An 18,288-nucleotide genomic window follows, 5' to 3' on the forward strand; every position below is an offset into this window, starting at 1 on the left:
AAGTTATTACAGTGTTAATAAAAAGGACATAAGATCTAAAGAACCACTCTTGCTGGTGTGCTCAAACTTCATGTGATGTGTTTTTTCAGTATGTAAAATTTGCAATAAAAACTGCAGCACCTAGAACATTCAACTCAAAAAAGAAAAAAAAAGTCATATCAGATAAGGCTTATTCAGTCAACTGATCGTCAAAAACATCTGGCATGTTAATAAAGTACTTGAATATACTAAATGCTCCAGCTTTCTGACTTTTTGGGTGCACTGCAACAGAGCAACAATATAAAACAATGCTAAAACCATACACATTTTGTATACATTTATTACCCAGTTTACATAAAGAAACTCAGCCACTGCTTCTCTCCTCACATCGTTCTTTTCTTTGTTTTGGAATACGTTTATTATGCCATTTTACAGCTTCGTTTATGACTGGAAGCATAACAATGGATTTCATGAATGATCACCTAAAATCATCATTCCACCTCCAAGGATTCAGCTCAAGGGACATGAATCACATTTAAGAATGTCTAAATACAAGGGGACAGCCAGAGACTGGCCCAACAAGACAGTGCAAATAGAGCAGATTGCAAATGACTATAATATCTCAGAGCCATGTACAGAAACCAAAGCAAGAAAACGAAATTGATATCCCATTACACGTCATCACCAACAGTTCTCAAGCTAGGAAATGACCAGTGGCACCTGTGACTCCAAAACAATGGGGACTACAAGATACAAATGAATTTCTGGGGCTAATTGGAATGGGGTGGGGGCATTATTATGGGCATTATTATGGCAAGTCAAGGCCTGTTTACCTATGACGACACAACACATGTGCTCATTCACTTTCATCCACTGACTGGTTTATTAGTACACAGACTATATGAAGAGAATGAGAGAGAGAGAAGGTTGGATGATGTAGGGATAGTGAATCAGGAAGTGAAACAGATTAGCAAGGAGGAAGTAAGGACAGCTATGAAGAGGATGAAGAATGGAAAGGCTGTTGGCCCAGATGACATCCCAATGGATGCATGGAGGTGCTTAGGAGAAATGGCAGTGGAATTTTTAACTAGATTGTTTAATGAAATTTTGGAAAGTCAGAGGATGCCTGAGGAGTGGAGAAAATGTGTTTTGGTACCTATCTTTAAGAATAAGGGTGATGTGCAGAGATGCAGTAACTACAGAGGAATAAAATTGATCAGTCACAGCTTGAAGTTATGGGAAAGAGTAGTAGAAGCTAGGTTAAGAAGGGAGGTGATGATTAGTGATCAGCAGTATGGTTTCATGCCAGACAAAAGCACTACAGATGCAATGTTTGCTCTGAGAGTGTTATTGGAGAAATACAGAGAAGGTCAGAAGGAGTTGCATTGTGTCTTTGTAGACTTGGAGAAAGCATATGACAGGGTGCCTAGAGAAGAGCTGTGGTATTGCATGAGGAAGTCGGGGTGGCAGAGAAGTATGTAAGAGTGGTACAGGATATGTACGAGGGTAGTGTGACAGTGGTGAGGACTGCAGTGGGAGTGACAGATCCGTTTAAGGTGGAGGTGGGATTTCATCAAGGATCAGCTCTAAGTCCTTTCTTATTTGCAGTGGTGATGGACAGGTTGACAGATGAGATCAGACAGGAGGCCCCGTGGACTATGATGTTTGCAGATGACATTGTGATCTGTAGTGAGAGTAGGAATCAGGTTTAGGAGACTCTGGAGAGGTTGAGATATGCTCTAGAGAGCAGAGGAATGAAGGTCAGCAGGGCTAAGACAGAATATATGTGCGTAAATGAATGGGAGGGTAGAGGAATGGTGAGGATGCAGGGAGTAGAGTTGGTAAAGGTGGACGAGTTTAAGTACTTGGGATCAACAGTTCAGAGTAATGGGGAATGTGGAAGAGAGGTGAAGAAGAGAGTACAGGCAGGGTGGAATGGGTAGAGAAGAGTGTCAGGAGTGATTTGTGACAGACGGGTACCAGTAAGAGTGAAAGGGAAGGTCTACAAGAGGGTAGTGAGACCAGCTATGTTATATGGGTTGGAGACAGTGGCATTGACAAAAAGGCAGGAGTCAGAACTGGATGTGGCAGAGTTAAAGATGTTAAGATTTGCACTCGGTGTGACTAGGATGGATAGGATTAGGAATCAGTATATTAGAGGGTCAGCTCATGTTGGACAGTTTGGAGACAAAGCAAGAGAGACGAGATTGCGTTGGTTTGGACATGTGCTGAGGATGGATGATGGGTATACTGGGAAAAAGATGCTAAGGATGGAGCTGCCAGATAAGAGGAAAAGAGGAAGGCCTAAGATAACGTTTATGGACGTGGTGAGAGAGGACATGCAGGCAGTTGGTGTGACAGAGCAAGATGCAGAGGATAGGAAGAAATGGAAAGAGATGATCCGCTGTGGCGACCCCTAATGGGAAAAGCCGAAAGATGATGATGATGAGACTATATAAACCTCAAACATCGAATGTGAGCAAAAGATATGATCTTAGATGAAATGTAGTCCTAGATAAAGGATAGCATGGGGACCCTCTGTTGCACACTGATTTCCATATACCTCATCAGGGCCCCTTCCCCTGTTTTTTTTTCCCCATCCTGGTCCAACAGGTGGTTTGATTATTTTGTAATTTATCCATACTTAGTCTTACTTTTTAGCTTTTTCTTCCATCCTTTTAACATACCCAAGCTGACCAAGACTACACAGGAATGGACTTAAAAGATGGCTGCACATTCAGTAATAGCTTAATTCTAGCTCTCCCAGTGTGAAAACAGAAACTAAGCACAGAAGGCTAGTAGACTTGTGTTTATGGGTAAATTTCAGTAACTGCCTAGTAAGTGTACTGCCTTGATGCCAGGAAAAAAGAAATGCAGAGAACCTGGAAAAAAATCAGCTACAAAAAGTGAGGAAGAAACACCGACTAGGGAGAGTTTTGCAGCTGTTCAGCAAAAAACAATGCAACCTCCAGACATGAATCGTGTCGAGTGGCATTTGAAAGACATGGTGAATGGGCATGCCTTCGTTGAAGGTTGGGCGTCGGGCTGGCACCGTATAAATCTACTGACAATCATTAGCGGACTGGAGTTCAACTGTGGTGACCCCTAACCGAGAAAAGCCGAAAGAAGAACAGGAAGATATAAGACAACTGCACACAGATCTTGTTAAAATAAACAAAACACTGATGAAATATATCAACACAAACAACAAAAGGTTGGAAAAAATGGAAGAAGTTTTAAACAAATATTCACATGAGGGGATAAAGCTGCAAAACAGGTCAAAATGAAGAAAAGGGTGGCTAAATATAAGACCGCTTAGGAAGAGATGTTTCAAAAATTAAAAGAATTAGAGGACAGAGGACATAGGGAAAACGTGAGGTTTTCAGCTATACCAGAGAAGCTGGAAGGAACAAGAAACCACAAATAAAAAATATAGAACTAATATAAAAAAAAAATGATGCTGAATTTATTAAGAACTCAAATGAACATCCAAAAACATTACTGACTTTTCAAATGAGAGTCCATTGAACATTAGACACTGTATATTGCTCTTTTTTTGTTTTGTTTTCTAAATAGATGTTTCAATGTTTTGTAGTTCAGAGTAGAAGCTTTTTGTAGTAATGGATTATTTTTACATAGTTATTTGTTACCTTATTTGCTGAAACTACCCTCATTTATAAAAGATACATTTGATTTTCTGGATAAAATTAATGAACTAAATTGGACAAATGATATGTATTGGATTGCTATCAATGCCAAAAGTTTATATACAAGTATTTACCATGAATTTGGTATGGAAGCTTTAAAATTTCATCTTGGTGATAGAACTGCAAATAATTATGGTATAGAGTTGATACATTTTTGTTTAACATTTTGTTTTTGTGAAAATATTTATAAACAAATACAGGGCAAGGCTTTGGGGGCATCTTTTGCCCCTATGTATGCCAATTTATTTATGAGTTTATTTGAAATGGAATACTTATACAGACACCCATTTTTAAGAACTTTGTGGTGAAATACTATAGATTTATTTATGACTTTATGTTTGTGTGTAAGGGAGGTTTTGAATTTATTCAGTCTTTAATGGTTGATTTAGACAATAATAGATTCCATCTCAAGTTCGTTGGACTCTCATCTGGAAAGTCAGTAGTGTTTTTGGATGTTCACTTGAGTTCTTAATAAATTCAGTTTAATTTTTCACTGTTTTTGTTGTTTTATATAAGCTGGAAGGAACAGACTGCATTAATTTTATGAAAACACAAAAAAAAAAAAAAAAAAAAAAAACAACTGGACTGGTATTCCACAACAGGAGTTGTTAGTTGAAAGGACACATTGTGTGTATGTTCCAAACCTGGCTATGAGAAAGCAACCTGGACCTTTAATAGTAAAGGTGAAGTCCTACCAGCAGGAGGAGTTGATTTTGATAAAAGTGAGGCAGAAGGACAAAGTACTAAAAGTAGGAAACTGCAGAGTGTTTGTGGAGAATGACTACACATTGTAAACCAAACAGAAGAGAAGCAAATTTATCCCATCCATCTTTAAAGTATTCTTTCCTGGATGGAAAAATCACTTTTTGATGAAGTACATGCCAAGGAGGAAATAAAAGCTTGTCCAACAAAAATGAGCTGTGAAACAGAAAGAAATTCTACTTCTTGTTCTTCTGGTAATAAAGACCACAGGGAGACAGTACCTGTGAAACTTTTTCCAATGTTTCAATGAAAAATGTTGGAGTGAAAGAAGGGAGCACAAAAGTTGACTAGAGAATCGAGAGTATGTTGAAAATGAAGCAGAGACAGGAATTGGAAGATGCAGATGAACAGTAATATAAACTAGTAACTAATGCAGGATTACAATGCAATAATTGTGTGTAAAATATGACAACAGGAAAATCTGGAAATAATGGACTTTTTTCAGAATTTGTTGGACTTGTGAGGGACTCTAAAGTCTAAGTTAACTGTAAGTAAAAACTTTTTCTTACTAGCACTATTTTTGTGGTGTATGGTTCTCTTTGCATGCTATAAAGTAAAGTTTTCTCAGTTATTTTTAAATGTAATCTGAACTGTAAACAGGTGCTGCTGTTCTTTATTTTTTCTTTCTCCCTTCTCTCATTCTTCTTGTTCAGTTTAAAAAAATGTAGGCAATGCAATGAAAAAGCATGGTTAAAAAAAGCATGAGAAAAGAAAAAACGAATGTGCTTTTTCTCATTCTTGCATGGGGAAATGACTAGGTTAAGGACCTTAGATTGATTTAGTAAAGAGTATGCAAATAAATGAAAAAGAATATTGAATATTATGGGGATTTTTTCCAGGAAATACATGTATAATCAGTAGATAAAAGGTGGGAATAATAACTTTTTAATGCAATGATGCTTTCTGTAATGTCTTTAAATGTCAACGGTCTCACAGATAAATAGAAAAAAGAAGTAGTAGTGAACTATATTAAAAATGTAGACTGCAAATAGCTGTATTACAGGATACAAACTTGGAAAGAACTGAACATATTAATTTGAAAAGGAAAGGTTTTCAGGATGGTTATTAGGTGGAATACCTGGGACACAGGAATAGAGAACTACTTATATTAATTGCAAGAGGAGATCCAATAGTCATAGAAGAGGATAAAAAAGATAATGGCAGATTTGTAGTGCTAAGGGGCTACTGGCAAGGAAGGAGGATTACACTGACATGTATTTATATTCCACCTAAAATTGCTACAATGGATCTTAAGAAAATTCTGGGAGAAATAATTTTTTTAGCAAGGAATATTACTTATAGCTGGGGACTACAATGTGATTTGCAACAGTGAAGAAGATGTGTCTGGGGGCAATTGAGGGTGGGTCTACTACTTCTTACCGAATTAACACTTCACAGAATGGTAGTTTGCCAAGACCGATAGTTCAAAAATTAAAATTTAAGAATATGCACTTCACAGGAAGTTAAATCTCTGAAACTGAAAGCAAAGTATTGTGTTGTAGTTGTAACTTTAAATAATTTCAACCTTTGATATCTTATCAGTTCTGAGGCATGACGGATGTGACAGTAGAGTCAGCAATCATCAACATATCTTACAATATTTTCACACCGATTGTAGCTTTCAAATGGAGATCTCACTACAGTAAGAACAGGGAAATCTACCCTTGCTGTCACTGTAGTGCAATTTTGGAGTTGATATACATATATATATATATATATATATATATATATATATATATATATATATATATGGGTCTACTTCATATGATCGACAGACCATTTGATCGAAATTCATTTGGTCGACAACCAGTATTCAAGGCACTTAACAGGGATTTGCCCCCCTCCCCAATGTTGTGCGACCCTGGAGCTGTTATATATAGTTGGGGGGATGTGGGGGGCCCCCACCTATTTTTCATTTAAAAGCATGAAAATACAAGAAAAACTACATCCCCCTAACTATATATAAAACAAATCCAGGGTCGCACAACATTGGGGAGGGGGGCAAATCCCTGTTAAGTGCCTTGAATACTGGTTGTCGACTAAATGAGCTGTCGATCAAATGGTCTGTCGATCATATGAAGTAGATCCATATATATATATCTATATATATATATATATATATATATATATATATATATATATATATATATATATTTGCAAGGGTGTGGGGGTGCAGCTTCTCACACTGTGGGTGCAGGGGGGTTTGCCCCCTTGCAAAAACATTAGAGACTGGGTACTTTTCCATTATTGGGGCAACACCGAACATATGGAAGCTAACAAGGTTGGCAAATTCTGAGCAACAGCTATCACATTTATAGTGTTGCCCCTGGACACAACACTAAATGTGAAATGAATGCCCTCATAGCACTCTACTTATCTGGTTTACCTTAGTTTGGTGTGTGTATATGATACACATCATTTGATTTCCCTCACTCCATTCAGGGATTGCTGCAACGGTTTTATGTGTGGATCTGTCTAGCCTTCAGAATGATAAAGCATTTATCTCAAATGCCTTACTTATCTATTACCTAATACTTTCCCTAGCTTTAAATGGTTTATGGTGGTGTATGAATGCTTCCAGGATAATGGTATAACGTTTGCTTGTGCTAAACCTATTAGAGATGTGAATGTTAGTCTACTTTTTAGGAGGTAGAAGTATGATGGTAAATATGTCGTGCATTTTGTTTTTTTCGTAACTGTTCTGAAATAAACAAACAGTGTCCTTTACACGATTAACAAGTTAAAAAAAAAAACAATTGCCTGTCCAGATTTATTCAAAAATGCTAACTTTGCTACTTTCCATGTCCCTGTACATTCTTCAGTGATGAAAGCACTGCTTCTTCGTGTTCTGGTAACTTTAGTGATAGTGAACTGAGCTGCAGTGTCAATCCCAGCCGATAGCAGGAGCTTCAAATATCGCAGATTGTCCAAGAAACAGTCATCTGTACAAAACTAACGTTCATCTCCTGTGCTGGTAAGGATCTCCATCAGTTTTCTGTGTTTTTCAGACCAAAAAAAAAAATTTACAAAACTATCGCAATTATGAAGTGGTTGGCCAACAGACATCTGGGTACTTTTTTTCCACATTTATACTGTTGCCTCGATAACGGAAAAGTACCAGAGACTGTATATTGTAATCTGTTTGATTTTTTTTTTTTGTAAATAGATATTTCAATGTTTTGTAGTTCGGGGTAGTGACTTTTCGGAGTAATGGAGTTTCAGTATACTGGTCTTGTTTTGTCATTTGGTGAAGTACAAATTCGATGAAAGAAAGTAGACCCTTTGAGAGTAGATTTTTGAAGAAATTTATAAAAATATTTGGCATGGAAGATGTGAATTCAGTAATAGGAGTTCAGAGTAAATTTACATATTAATCCCAAAGATATAAAAAAATGGGCTAGGCTAGACAGAATTTACATTTCACAGGAGCATGTACATTTAATTGAGAGTCTTGATATGCACCCAATAACTATTTCAGATCATGCACCAATAATAACTAAAATAAAAGCACAGGGTAAAGAAATAAAAATGAGACACTGGTGCTTTCCTACCTATCTGTTGAAAAGACAGGAATTTAAGGAATGGGTAGTGGAGATTATTCAGGAGCTATTAGAGAAGATAGACATTTCTTCTGAAAATATAGCTAGGGAGTGGAATAAAAATAATGTGGAGTTTAAAAATAGGGTGGAAATAAAAGAAAAGTTAAGAAGTAATAAAAATTATTTAGAGGGACTGACAAATTTAAAGTATTGCAGAATAGGGGGACTCTCAGAATAAGAGGAGGATCAATTGCAGAGTGTTAAGCAGAAAATAAGGTATTACCTTGATAACATGCACAAGTTTAGAAAGACTGCTGTTAAGCAACTGTTTTTTGATAACAGTATAGTACAAAAACTTTTAGAACGACTCAGGCAACAGAAAGTAGAAAGGGCTATCGCTAAGCTTAGGGAGCCTATAAGAAGGAAGGTAACAAGATATCGTATAGAGGTATTAGAAATATTTCAGAAATTCTATGAAAGTCTGTATAAAGCAGAGAAATAAGGAAATTAAGAAAAGATACAAATGGAAATGTTTATGGAAGAATTAAATAAGCCAAGGTTAGAGGTAGATGAGGCTCAATTACTAACAGGATAGGAGGTGATGAGATAAAAATTGTGATGTATAACCAATCTAGAGGAAAGTCCCCAGGAATAGATGGTATTTCTATGCAAGATTGGAAGCTAGAAGGGAAAAAATGATAAAGATCTGGAAGGTTTTGTTTAACAGTATTTTAAGAGGAGGAGAAAACAAACATCCTGGAAGAAAGTGGTGGTAGCTGTATACCTAAACAGGGTGAAGATCCATCAAACCCTGCTTCATACACACCCATTTCAATACTATACCATGATTATAAAGTGTTTATGTCTATAATGGCTAAAAGAATGATAAAGTAATGCCAAAACTGATAGATTTAGATCAATGTGGTTTTGTGGAGGAAAGGCAAACATTTGACAATATGAACAGAACACTGATGATACAGAGGGAATCTGAATGTAAGAAAATACCATTGTTCTTGGTGTTTCCTGATACAGAGAAACCATTTGACAGAGTAAGCTGGGACTTCATGAGCAGGGTAATGGAAGCATTTGCATTTCCTGAAAAAATTATAAAGATGGTTAGGAGCATAACTGAGGGATCAGAGGCAAAAAATTAAAGTGGGTGGGATCCTCTCTGATAATTCCTGCTTGAGCAGGGGAACCAGGCAGGGGTATCTTCTTTCCCCTTTGTTATTTGCATTGTATTTAGAACCACTAGTAAAGAAAATAAGGGACTCAGAAGTTCAAGGATATAATTGGTGTGGTAGTTAAGAAAAGCTGGCTCTATTTGCAGATTATATTATTTTATACCTGACAAAACCAGAAAGAGACATTACAGTGCTGTGGAACATATTGAGACAGTTTCATATCTTTTCGGGATACAAAATTAATGAAGCTAATTCTTCCAGTAGAACATGGTAGATTGGGATTACACAGTTTGAAGGGATATTTCATAGTTGTACAGTCAAGGCTCTTATACATAGCACAAGCAGAAAACTACAATTCAAAGTGGAAAGGGATGATGTTGAAACGGAGGGGGGGGGGCTCAAGAAACAAGGAAAGACTGGGATTTTGGATGCAGACCTTTAGGAAAAGTAACAATAATCATACAGAATAATATATTCATAAAGTAGCAAAAAGTATTTTAAGAACTAAGCCAACACTGGAATGGTGAAAGAAGATTCTACCCATAGGGACGACTGCAATTAGGGATAGAGACAACAGACAAGAGGGGGCCGCAATTTATTGGAGAAAACTGGCAAAGGAACCAAGGTACTGGCAGCAAATAACTAGAGATGAAAAGATGACAGAATGGGAAGACGCCAAGAATTTATTTGGACTGGAAGTTAGAGTTTTCCTTCTTTATCAAGAATTGATATAAGAGCATAGGCAAACAGAAAGAAACAGGGGGTCCTAAACAAAAGACCAGCACTGGTAGAGCTTTTAGTACAATGTAGAACAGAAGCTGCCATTAAAAAAGTAATAATTAGTAGAACATATAAAATACTGCATGATAACTTGATGAGGGAGATGATTTTTCAGAGCTATGATACAGAATCGGAGATGGTAAGACCTTGCTGTCTGTATTTATGGTTGCTGCCAAAAAAGCAATTACTAAGAAATGGAAATCAAAGTTTAAACCAACTTTATTAGAAGAAGTGAATATAGTAACAGAGATAAAACAAATGGACTTCAGATCTTTAGAAAAAGGTAGGTGCAAACTACATAGGAAAAAATGGGAATTGTGGAAACAAGACATACAGGGAATCAATAAGGTTTAAAAGAAGGCAGAACTTAAATGAGCTATGTAATGTTCGACTGAAAATGACTGGGTAGATTATAAGTGAAGTATAATGCTTGTGAATGGGAGTGGGTTAGTATGGTTTGTGAAGTAAAATGCTTACAAAAAGGATTGTGTCAGTGTGGTTTGTTTTCATTTATATAGATGCAGGGTTGCTTATGTCTTAAGTGATGGTTTAATAAAGATGTTTCTTGTTTAAAAAAAAAAAAAAAAAAAAAAAGACTACGCAGGAATATATAGGGAGGAAGTAATACATTAAGCCATCGGTCTAGGGCCACTATTCCCCCAAGAAAGCATAGGGTTCTCTGGGATCTGAGGTGCATCTTACAGTTTCTTCCTAATCTTTTAATCCGATGACAGCCCAAAGAAAAATCACGTGTAACAAAAAATTCAGTCACAGTTACTCTTTTTTGTCCCAAAATTAATGTTCAAAGTTGGCAAAATATTAGATCCCAGTAAAGCGAGAAGACAAATTCTTGAAATTAAAAAAATATATATATTTCAGCCTCTCCACCCCACCAAAAAAGATGGTTCCCTTCTGTGTACACAGTGGTGTAATGAAAGTAAAAACATGACTGACAACAGGCACACATTATCCAGCTGAGGGTCTGAGGGAGGAAGCCAGAGCACCTGAATAAAATGTACACAGAAACAGGGGAGTATATTCAGATGCTACTTAGAAGGGATCACAGCCAAATCCTTATTCAGAAAACCAAATGTTATGAAATGGCAAAGCTGCCCACTGCACGACAGTATAAAATTTAGATTTCTGTTTATCAAATGAAAGAATAAATGTATACATAACTGACCAGAAATGCAGTTTAGCTTACTGCTGTGAGAACCATACAGTGCAACCAACTGCAACCCCCCACCCCCATATACAGGTGTGATCAGAGTTACAGCCACTTGTATGACCATGTACCTCAGATCTCTGCTTGAAATAAGATAAATAAAATACATAATGGTTCAAGAATGAATTTCAATTTTCTGCTCTCAGAATCATCCAGTGTAACCCATTGCAACCTCATATCCACATATACCCTCACAGTGACAGCCACTAGTATGCCTGGGTACACTTACATATCACTACTTCTGATCAGATGAATGAATAAATCTAAGCTGCTCTCAGAATCTTTCAATGCAACCCATTGCGACCTACACACACACACACACACACACACACACACACACACACACACACACACACACACACACACACACACACGCTCACAACTACAGTCACTTTCATGACTACGTCAAATACTTCAAATCTCTGCTTGTAATGAAATGAATGAATGAATAAAAACTTAAATAATGGCTAAGGAATGTATTTCAGCTTGTGGCTCTCAGAACCACATAGTGCAACTCACTGCAACCCCCCCCCCCCCGACACAAACACTCAGACATGTAAAGATAATTATAGAAACTGCTATGACTGTGTATATCTCACATCTCTGACTGCAAGCAAATGGATGAAAAAACTCATAAATAATAGCCCAGGGATAGGGATTTATTTCAGCTTATTGCTGTTAGAACCATGCAGTGCAACATATTCATCCCCCTCTACATACATATACACAAGCACAAGTTACAGCCACTTGTATAACTCAGCACACTATATACATTTACTTGCAATCAAATAAATGAATATATAAGTAATGACTCATTAATTTATTTTAGCTTGTTGCTGACAGAACCCTCCCCACATACAAACACATACAAATGTGAAGTTTAACAGCTCCTGTGTATCTGTGTACAACTCAGAGTTTTATTTGTGACCAAATTAATGAAAAAACACATAAACGAAGGCCCAACTACAACCCACTGAACCCCCCCCCCCCCAATACACACAACCACAATCACAGCTACCTGTTGTCCCGTATATACCACATATCTCTGTCTATGATCAAATGAATGAATAAATACATAAATAATGGCCAGGATTCAAACTGTAAGGAATATACCAAAGGAATGCGATGCAGCTAGTTAAAGGGATTATTTGTCTGGACAACAGAAATATTCCACTGCAATCAAAGTGGGCCCTTTACAGTTACTGATGAGATGAAGGTGGAGATCAAAGCTCTTAACATCTTTTTCCTTAGTAGTTTCAGAAAGCAGAATACAAGTCACGAAGCTTTCGTGGAAAAGAGAGTAAAAACAGAAACATTTTTATAACTAAGTTGCCAGAAACTTATTATTGTATACAAAAAATAAAAAAAAAGAGTGAGAGAGAGAGAGAGTTGGAGAAAGATTTCATTTAGTTTGAGGATATGAGATGCAGTGGTACAAATACCACTAGAGACAAATGATGATAATTCCAGAGCTACTATGTGCCATGTTAATCAGGGAACTGGCTCCAAAAAGGGGATGGCAGAAACTGCATTGAAAGCGAAAATAGAATTCAGCTACCGTGAAATCTACAACCATAGGATCTGCTGCTGGAAGCGTTATCTTCCACCTCCCATGATGCTGTTAAGGAAAGTGGTGTTGAGCTGAAACAGGACACTCACCACTGCCCTTGTTACAGTATAGCAAACTACTCCATTAGTGTGCCTGTGCATAGTTACTAAATAATATAAACTTGTTTTCTGTGGGTTTTATAACACGTATCACTCTCAGGACATGCTATAAGACTTACAACTACATATACAATACAGCAATAGAGAGGTATCTTATTTCTAGCAAAAGAGGAATGTCACACACTGGATAGGTGACTTAGCATACCTTTAATAATCACAAAATATGAGCTATGAGTCATGACGGCAAAGCGTTTGCCCTTGTGAATAAAAGCTTGCTAGAGAAGCAGCTCTTTTTTAAGGTGCCCGTGCCTTGGTATGACACTAACTATTTTATAACTACTGAAGATATTTTTTTCTTCACTGGCTAGATATGGCTTAGATCTTCTCACCTTGGTACTCTGTTCTTCCTAGCTTTATAAAAGAAAACTAGTGTCAAGAATGTATTGTATTTCCTTCTTAAATGATTAGTTAAGGCGTTGACATTTCAGGATGTACTTACTAATACTCCACACGATTCAATCTTCGGTCCTTTGCCTTTAAAATATTGATAAATTATAAATCATTCTCTTCCTTACTTCATTACACGGTTGATTTGGCAATAATATCAAGTGGAACCAGTACAGCAATATGTACACATAAACTTCAGAACAATTTTGATCACATTCGGTAATGTATCGTCAACCATCTTTAGACTAACTAAAAGATTTTTTAAGTCTTAATAAACTATCTTAAAAGGCTTACAAGAAAATTTAATGCATGGTGATGTGCTGTTACTTAAGAATTGTTTTAGGAACATTTTAAAACTAATTATTGTCACACTGAAAAGCAGAAACTGAAATCCAGCTTCATTATACAGGATGAGAATCAGCACTTCATTTGTTACTCGCAAATTACTAGGCACTTAATTACTGTAGAATCACATATTATGATTTCATTGCACATTATGTATGGAATATCCATTTGTTTCACAAATTATTAACCATGTATCATTTTGTTTTAAGATTTAGAGTGGCAGTGTCTAAACCAACACATCATTATTTAATAGACGAATTGGGAAGGGAATTTTCATTACAAGACAGAATTATAAATTATGAATACAGTTGTAGAAATTACATCATAAATAGCTCTAAATAGATTTGTTTTTATTTTCTTCTTTCATCTTACAGTTCATTTAATCTTAGAGCTATTTCAATACAGATTATGTGGTACTGTCAAAATGAGAAAAAATGTTGCACTGTTACTTTTTAATTCTAAGTACTGGTTTAAGCTACTGCATCTCGCATGCTCTTTTTCCATACATTTGCCAATTGGTTACTGAGTAATATTAGATGATTGTGCAAAAAAGTGTACTTGGTATGGTATATCTGTTTTATAGTATAATATACTACATTTAAAATGTGAACATTTCACAATAAAAAGCAGGATGCTTGCTGAAATTCCAAGGAAGCTAATTGCAATCAATGGAGTAGCTGAGCTACAAGTGGAAATGTGGATGCATACATATTATGTCAAACATTTCAGTACCTCGGATTGTGCTTTCTTCCAGTCTGTCTGTCTCTCTCTGCAATTTAGGGTACAGTGGACTCAGAATTAGCATCTTAAGGTAGCAAGGTGTGGGAGAATAACTTTAGAATAGCTTTCCACTTCTAGGTATGCAAAAGCCGCACCCTGAAATAATTCTTTAATGTTGCAATAGTGAGTTTCAAATCTCACCAATTATATTTTTTAATTGCCTCTCAGTTAATTTTTCAGAAATTCTGGACCAGGACTTGTGACAAGGACACTGAATACCAATTCTGTTGGCCTTACTGTTTTTAAGTATAAACTAAAAGAGTTACCTGTCCTACTTATTTCATACCCTAATCCTCCACCTCAAGTCCCAATAATGAGAGTTTTACAGAAATATTAGTTTACACAACAGAAAAACAGCATAGTCTGTTTTGTGTGTGTGTTCTTATTAGGTTTGCTTTTTCTTTTTATTCCCTCCCCTGTCCTGCCTGCCAGTCACCAGCCTCCTCCCGAACAATTATCCCATTTGCTTTCCCATCACTGAGGCTGAAAGCTGCCCAGCGGGGACATCATGTAGGTAGACATGAAGCATGGCTCCAGATTTTTACATTTTTTGCCCTAACTCCTTGTGCATGCCCATAGGTAGGAATTGCAGTGGGTGCCTGCACTATACCACCCCACTTCTACCAGTGGTTGACAGCAGGACTTCCATGCCCATACTTGTGAAATATCATGTGGTTACTTCCCTGGTCTCAACCAAGGAAATCAACCATTGTGCACGTGACCCTATAGATGCACACTACCTTTCTTCTCAGAAAGGCACACCCATCCACCCTACCTGTGCCATCAAGTATTTGAGCCACCATGCAAACCTCAGACACCTGGGCCATGGTGAGGGCATTGTCTCTTTATTCCACTGCTGCGAACTTTATCAGGTCTGTTTGACATGATAAACGCTGCTCTTGGCAAAGCTTGGCATCGTGAACATGGTGTACTGATACACCATCTGACCAATAATATACGATAATGTAAAATATATTTTTAAATCACTTTTATAGGGCCCTGCCTCCCTGATATCTCTATACATTATGACAGGCATCTAAGAAACTCACATAAAAGGGAAATATATTTATTCACTTTAATCCAAGTCACTGCAGCCTCAGAAATAGTATATTTAGAGCTCAGGGCTGTCCAGTGCAGGAAGGTTCAAACTGAGCTATAACTTAGTTTAATATACCGTGATGGTCTACCATGTGCTATAAGAATGGCTCATGATAGACTGTGGGTGGTAAATTAAAAACTGAACAGTCAAAAGTAGCACTCCAGTGTCCCTGACTTTGCGGAACTCCTCTGAATTTGTCTAATATTTAAGGTCTGCTGCCCATAAAATTTGTGTTTTTTTGGCAAATTATTGAGGACTGCAGTCACTGAATAATGACATCAGTTTGAGATTCAGACTTTATATCCTTCAGAAAATGCATGCTAATGCAAAATCTGTCATTTAAGCAACTTTCCAAATATAAAAGAACAATATTTAAAATTTGTCCCTGACTTTGGGCATTATTTTTGAGCCTTGTCCCCGATTCTTATATGAGGTTGCAAGCTAAGTAAACTCCTTTTATCCAAAGGACGTTTTGGTGAAAATACATTAAGGAATGCTGGCTACTGAGTCATCTAAACAAAAGTGAGAAGGCTTGCAATGAATAGCTTCCTCTGTATTGTGAAGCTGTGATAGACGGCAGTTAATTTTGTACTGCCGTACAGTAAATTTTAAGATGTTATGGATCACACTAAATTAATGTCAGCACAGCAAGCCTCACCAAAGCTTCAATTATATTCCTCCCCAAACTACTGCCTAACTGGACTTCGGAAGCACATCACTGTCTACTACCTTACTAGTATACACTTTTTAAAGATTTTGCTGTTGTAGAAATATAAGCTAGGCTCCTACCTTCTCAGTGTGTATCTTGCAGATTAGGGATATATGCATTTATGTCCAAGCCAGGTGATCTTATATATGTCAATTTCCTCAGTATTATTTTTCATTAAATAAACATCAGTACCTTCTCAAGATCTGCTTGATTTCCTTCTTGGTTTAGAAGAAACTACAATTTACCTGGTAACATCGTTTCTGACCTACTTTCTTGCGAATTTCCTCAGTATTGCCTTACTACTGAACAGACAGTTTTTCAGTGAGTGACTGTTGACAAGTCAATACAGTAAATAAATTGATCTCTAGAATATAATGTAACAGATTATAATTACCTGTAAATAATCCCTGCATTGTGCAGAAAAAATAACCCGATTGCAATCTCAGCTGCATAGAACCTGTAACAAAAATTCAAACATTTTATGTTACACAACAGCATACTCATATATTAATAAACTGACAACTGTAAATGAATAACAGTAAACTGTACAAATAATATGGCTAATAAATTTGTGGAATAAAATACAATAAATGGACAAGAAACATTTTTGACAGTTACTATTCCCATTAACAACACCATAAAGCAAACGGTTAAAGACTTCCAGAATCTAATAAAGTTTATGGAGTTAGACAATACTCTTCACTTATTACAACCAATCCATATGAACCCTAATATTAGGTTAAACAACAAAATGATCAGTTTACTTGATTACCCCTTAATAAGAGACTGCACGTTTTGGGATATATGCAGACATAAGGAGAAATCATTAAGTGTTTATTACTACTCAAAAAAAATTATATATATATATATATATATATATATATATATATACACATAAAGGAAATCTCATTTGTTTAGAACTATTACTTCATATGTACATAGTACTAATTTTGTTTTTCCCACAGTGATCTTCACTGAAATGCTTGTGTGGTTTTCTTTTTGAACCTGTATCGACTACAAAACTATACTAAATACTTCTGTATAGACTAACTAGATGATGTGTATTCTCCATGTTACTGTATACTATTGTACTATCTAATTATTGTATTTTGCTTATATTTCCGTGGAGCTTTTCTCCCTGAGCCTCCACTGAAAATGGGCGTCTGGCCCAGTCAGACTTTCCTGGTAAACACATGCAAATAAATAAATGTCCCATAAAGCTAAACAAGAATAGTATACATTTGCACACCCCCATAACCATACATAGATTACATGATACTGATTTTCTTGGCATTGTTTATAAGTTATAAGCCACTAGCAGCATACTGGTTATAGCTGGGGGTACAGTTGAACATAATGAAAAAGACAAAAAGATTTTGAGAAAAAATGCTTATGCATGGTGATCGTCAGAAACTAGATACCTGCCATAACAACTCTGCAGCATTTTCCAGACTAATTTTAAACCATCCTTATTTGTCTAATCATTTGATAAGTTGTGAAGAGGAATCTCTGTTTTGGAATCTTTAGCTCCAGTCTGGTTGAAAAGGACAAAGGCTACATGATTAGATAACTTAGATGCATCTAAACTGTTTGTGATCTTTATGAGAAGAAACTGAAGCATCCAAAGAAAACCAAAATGGACATACAGAGAACATACAAACTCCACAGAGACTATAAACAAAGTAACAATTGGACTATTTAACTCTAGAAATGTGAAACAGCAACATTAACCACTGTTTTAGCATGCCTAAAGTTATGCCACTCGGATGACCCAGGACACAGTTTTAAAGACAAAAGATAATCTACACCTCCCAGCAAGACTCTTCCATCTTGTTACTGTATTCATACATAAGCCATAACTCCTAAAGACAATTATCACATAACAGAGTGACTTCCATCTGTTGTAAATATGTACGTTTAGCTTACAGCTCATCTTTCCTGTGGTAAAAGTAGTATTCTAACACCTTCTGATTTAGTCAATTAATGATTGCACCCTCTCTGCTATTCACTAACTCCTCCTCTTCTTCACCTGCTTCTTTTCTAACTTTCTAATCTCCCTTCATT

The 18,288-nt window shown here is 36.5% G+C and overlaps 1 protein-coding gene across 2 annotated transcripts in view; it reads right to left on the reverse strand.

Annotated features, from left to right (window-relative positions):
* Window positions 1–18,288, reverse strand: part of PRKCA (protein kinase C alpha) — a 2,412,375-nt gene that overhangs the window by 461,317 nt on the left and 1,932,770 nt on the right. For both annotated transcript variants that reach the window (XM_044085102.1, XM_044085103.1), the window contains one exon: window positions 16,619–16,681. In XM_044085102.1, coding sequence (XP_043941037.1) covers window positions 16,619–16,681 — 63 coding nt within the window. The remainder of the gene's footprint in view (window positions 1–16,618; window positions 16,682–18,288) is intronic.

Source organism: Protopterus annectens, chromosome 10.part0 (genome assembly GCF_019279795.1).
Source record: "Protopterus annectens isolate FY-2018-M chromosome 10.part0, PAN1.0, whole genome shotgun sequence".
Classification (NCBI taxonomy): Eukaryota; Metazoa; Chordata; order Ceratodontiformes; family Protopteridae; genus Protopterus; species Protopterus annectens.